General features: G+C 30.4%; 1 protein-coding gene across 1 annotated transcript; it reads left to right on the forward strand.

The window, feature by feature from the left end:
• Positions 1-725: 725 nt before the first annotated feature.
• LOC110738289 (zinc finger protein CONSTANS-like) lies at positions 726-3,836 on the forward strand. Its single transcript, XM_021918658.1, has 4 exons — positions 726-1,297; positions 2,765-2,911; positions 3,074-3,205; positions 3,621-3,836. Exons 1-4 carry the CDS (start codon positions 893-895, stop codon positions 3,744-3,746), a joined length of 810 nt encoding a protein of 269 aa, XP_021774350.1. The 5' UTR covers positions 726-892; the 3' UTR covers positions 3,747-3,836.
• Positions 3,837-4,205: the final 369 nt, after the last annotated feature.

Here is a 4,205-nt window from a genome sequence, read left to right on the forward strand (position 1 = left end):
CATCATCCTTGCATTTAGGCGGGAAAAAATTTATTATGTGAGTGACATGTGGACAATGATGACGTCAGCAACGTTTTGTTTTAGTAATAGTTAATAGATGCCATCAACTACTTATTATAAATCATGTACAAAATATTCAACAAATCATATTATTATGATATTTTCTATTCACATGTTTCCCTAATCTATCTTAAAATATTTTCCATATCTATTAATTCTTAACTATAAATATTATTCCATATATTACATACAATACATCATATACAATATTGGTGAGTCGGATATAAGGTTATTATTGTGTTTATAGATTTGGTTAATGCAACGGGTAAAACATGTATCATATTTTAGTAACTAAAGCGAATGGTATGACAAGAAAATTTTAGTTTTTTCCCTATGGAGATAGAATATGAATTAGTCTACTTCTCTTATATTAGTTATGTGGAGCATTATTCATTTATTTTTCAATTAATAAAATAACGTTATCAAAATCAAATAACTTTCAAATTTAAATTACAATCCTTTATTTTTGTATCGATCATTAGCAAGTGAGCCCTTCATTCTAGTTGAATTATATTTGATTTTTTTTTCCTACGAAATAAATAATTTGATTTATAAATCGTGCATCGCACAACAGGTACTATGCTAGTTATGTTCTAAAACAGTTATTCTTGTATACTATTTTTGGTATCTAACATAGGCAGCTAGACTCCCGGAATTCCAGACTAGGGCAATACCACTTGCACAAAAACACTACAAATTAAGCTAGCTTACTCCTATATATACACATCATCTTACCAAACTCCCAAAGTACTTCAACATACTTACAAACAGCCCAAACCAAAAATAACACCCAACCAGTCATTATTCCTTTTCATCATTTTCTCTCTTCTCAATGGCTTCAACTCTTCCTTCAAACACTTTTTTCACACCACAAAATCAAGTGACTCAATCAAATGTTAATTACCCTATGCATTATGGTCTTACAATGTGGCTAGGCCAAGACCAAGATGATTGTTTCTTCCCATTTTCGAACAATTTCGGATGCTTTGATGACTTGATTCTCTCAGAAAATACCAATAATAATGTTAGTATTGATTCTTCATGTAATTCAAGCTCCACCTTAATGGAAGTACCATGTTTTGGGACATCAGCTTTTGACTACTACAACAACCATGGCAATGGACATACTAATTCATCAGGGAGTACATATGATGAATTAGAAAGTAATGGTTATGGAGCGTTACATAGTTATGTCCCTAGTGCTAACAATTATGTTGCCACTCCGCCTGAGTGTTGGGTATGTATATGTTTATGCTTTTTCCTTTTTTTTTTTCCTTAGATGCAAATTATCATATAATCCAGGGAAAAAAATGTAGCCATATAATCTAGGTGTTTACGCAAATGGCCATAATTATAAAGTAATTTGAACTATTAAATGACAATTCCAACTACGATGTTAGTTGATGCGTGAAACTGTACTTATACATGCTTGAGGTTAATAAGAGTACTTATTTGAGGAGTATAAATATATATATTTTTTAATTTATTAGGTGTATAGAACCGGATGATCTACCAAGACTATAAAAAATTAACCAAGTAATCTAGCTGACATTCACAATTTTATTATTATTATTACTTTTTTTTTCTTTTTTTCCTTATGTGTATTTTATCGTGAGCATGATTTGCACAAAGTATATTGAATATGATTTCCTTAACTTATTTATAAGTTCTTAAGTTGCTTTTTATTCGATGACTTTTATTAGAGTGTGTGTTGTCTTTTCATAGGATGAGAAATGGGAGCTTAAAGACATTGTATTAAGTACTTTGCATATAAACACCATGATTTATCTTATGTGATGAGATCATCACTTGCTAATTTTTGTAAGACTATAGAAAGTTACTGCCTATACTTTTTGCAAGATATTCCTATATTAAACAGAGATCGCACAATTATGCTATAAGTTAATGCGTTACAGTCCCATAATTAATTTTCTCACAATTTATGCACAAATTGCTCACGAAATGTAACTTTTGTTTATTTGTTTTTTTTTTCCTCTCCTTTATGACTTAATATTATTGGTGATATAGTAAGTATGGCTCGATTTTTAGCTCGAGTTGATACCAAAATGAGTCAAGTATGTAAACCGATCAAATCTAAACTTAACTCGATTAATTCAAGCTTTAGCAATTATAATTACTAGTACTATTTTGTTCTATTACTAATTTTTGTTCTACTAGTTTTTAACTTTTTTTCTTTTTGTTGATGGTATTATCAATAAAACTTGATTTAATTGAAAATAATCTCGAAAATAAGAGTAATCAAGCTTCTTGATCCGGAGAGTGGATTCTTACGGAGTATTCAAGTTGAGCGTGATCTACTTGCTCAATTAATAAGATCATTTTAGATAAATAATTAAGGATTTAACTTAAAAATGTATTAATATTTTTTGAAAGAACATACTAGTGTGATTTATAGACAATACAAAAAAGGGTACATTACAAATCATGACAATAGTCATAACTTAGATGCATTGTAAAATTTAAAATTAGGGATATAGGGGCAAAATAGTTAAAATAAAAATTATTTCCAAAAACTTTATATTAGTAGTAACACTATGATGAAGACATTTTTATCGTTTGAAATTCGAGACTTCTAGAATTTTGTATTTTTGTAACGTAATATATGTTCATAGACACACATTAGAGAAACTGAAAATAATTTTATTCTGCCTAATAATTAATGATCTAATAAGCTATTGGACAGGAATTTCAAGGCCACACGACTTCACAAGTTACAGGATCAGAGAACAGTAGTAATAAAGTGGGAAAATATTCGGTGGAAGAGAAAAAAGAAAGGATTCTTCGCTATCTTAAGAAAAGAAATCAAAGAAACTTCCGTAAAACTATCAAGGTACACTATTATATAATCTATCTTTAAATTTTCTGTCTGAATAAGCCACTCTCTTACTTATCATATGCGATCGACTTAGCTTTAATATTAAGTACGTATGTACTACGTAAGTCACTATTATGTCTCAATCTTATGCTTATATTCTTGTCATTTCAACAACAGTATGCTTGTCGTAAGACGTTAGCTGATAGGAGGGTTCGAATTCGAGGTCGATTTGCCAAGAATCAAGAAGAAGAATCACCTTCTAGTTACGATCATTATCGTAACATAGTCCAAGATAAGGCTAGTAACAAGGTATGTTGTTGTTAAAGATCAAATTAATACGTACGTACTCCTCCGTAGTACTATAATGTATAGCTTTATATACTTCCGGTAAACCAAAAAAAAAAAAAAAAAAAAAAAAAAAAAAAAAAAAAAAAAAATTTGGCCTAAGATAAAGAAGGAATCTTCCAACTTTGAAATAGGGCGTCAATCTCCATTACAAGTCAGGGTACTATAAATATAGGAATTCGCTTATCCTTACCTCCGTTCTTAAATTAAAGTATCTAATCTACTAATTGGAATGGGTTGACAGTTGAGGCTAGGTTTAGGACTAATAGGGCTTTTCTTTTTACCAACAAAAAATTATACGAATTATTAGTTAAGTATGACGAATTTAGTTTTTTATTATTATTTATTTTTTTAACAAAAAATGATTTTTACCATGCAGATCTATCAGTGCGGTGACTTCAACGGAGAATGGGTGCAAGAAGCAATGTCTAGCCTACTATATGTGCCTTCTATCTCTAGTTGGCATCCCAATGGAACTACATCGTTTTTAAGTGACTACAAGTAGGATTTAGAGGAAGACAAAGCATTTACATACAAATTGTGCTTCTTTTAAATCCGTGAATTGAATACAATATTGTACGAACAATCTTATTCATTTTTAGTAATGAAATTTTGAAATTGTGTTCATTTTGAGTATAAATCTATTAATCAAAGCCTTAATCACATAAGTGGAGTTGGCTACATGAACAAAAAGTGATTTCCGTATAGTCATATACAAAAATCTTCATCCGTCATCCCTTGAGATCACATATCTCATTCTTATGCAAATCCATATGTTTCATATCCTTCCTACCCCATTCCAACCAAGTCACTTTCGGTCTCCTTGGCCTCTACATTGTTTAACCTCTCCATGATCACACTCTTCCACTTTTCATACCGTTGCACCCTGCGTCTTTGTCTTACGCGAACAAACACAGACGATTTTTCCTTAGTGTGCCTGCAATGTTTTTTTTATTTTTATTTT

This window comes from Chenopodium quinoa, unplaced genomic scaffold (genome assembly GCF_001683475.1).
Source record: "Chenopodium quinoa cultivar QQ74 unplaced genomic scaffold, ASM168347v1, whole genome shotgun sequence".
NCBI lineage: Eukaryota > Viridiplantae > Streptophyta > Magnoliopsida > Caryophyllales > Amaranthaceae > Chenopodium > Chenopodium quinoa.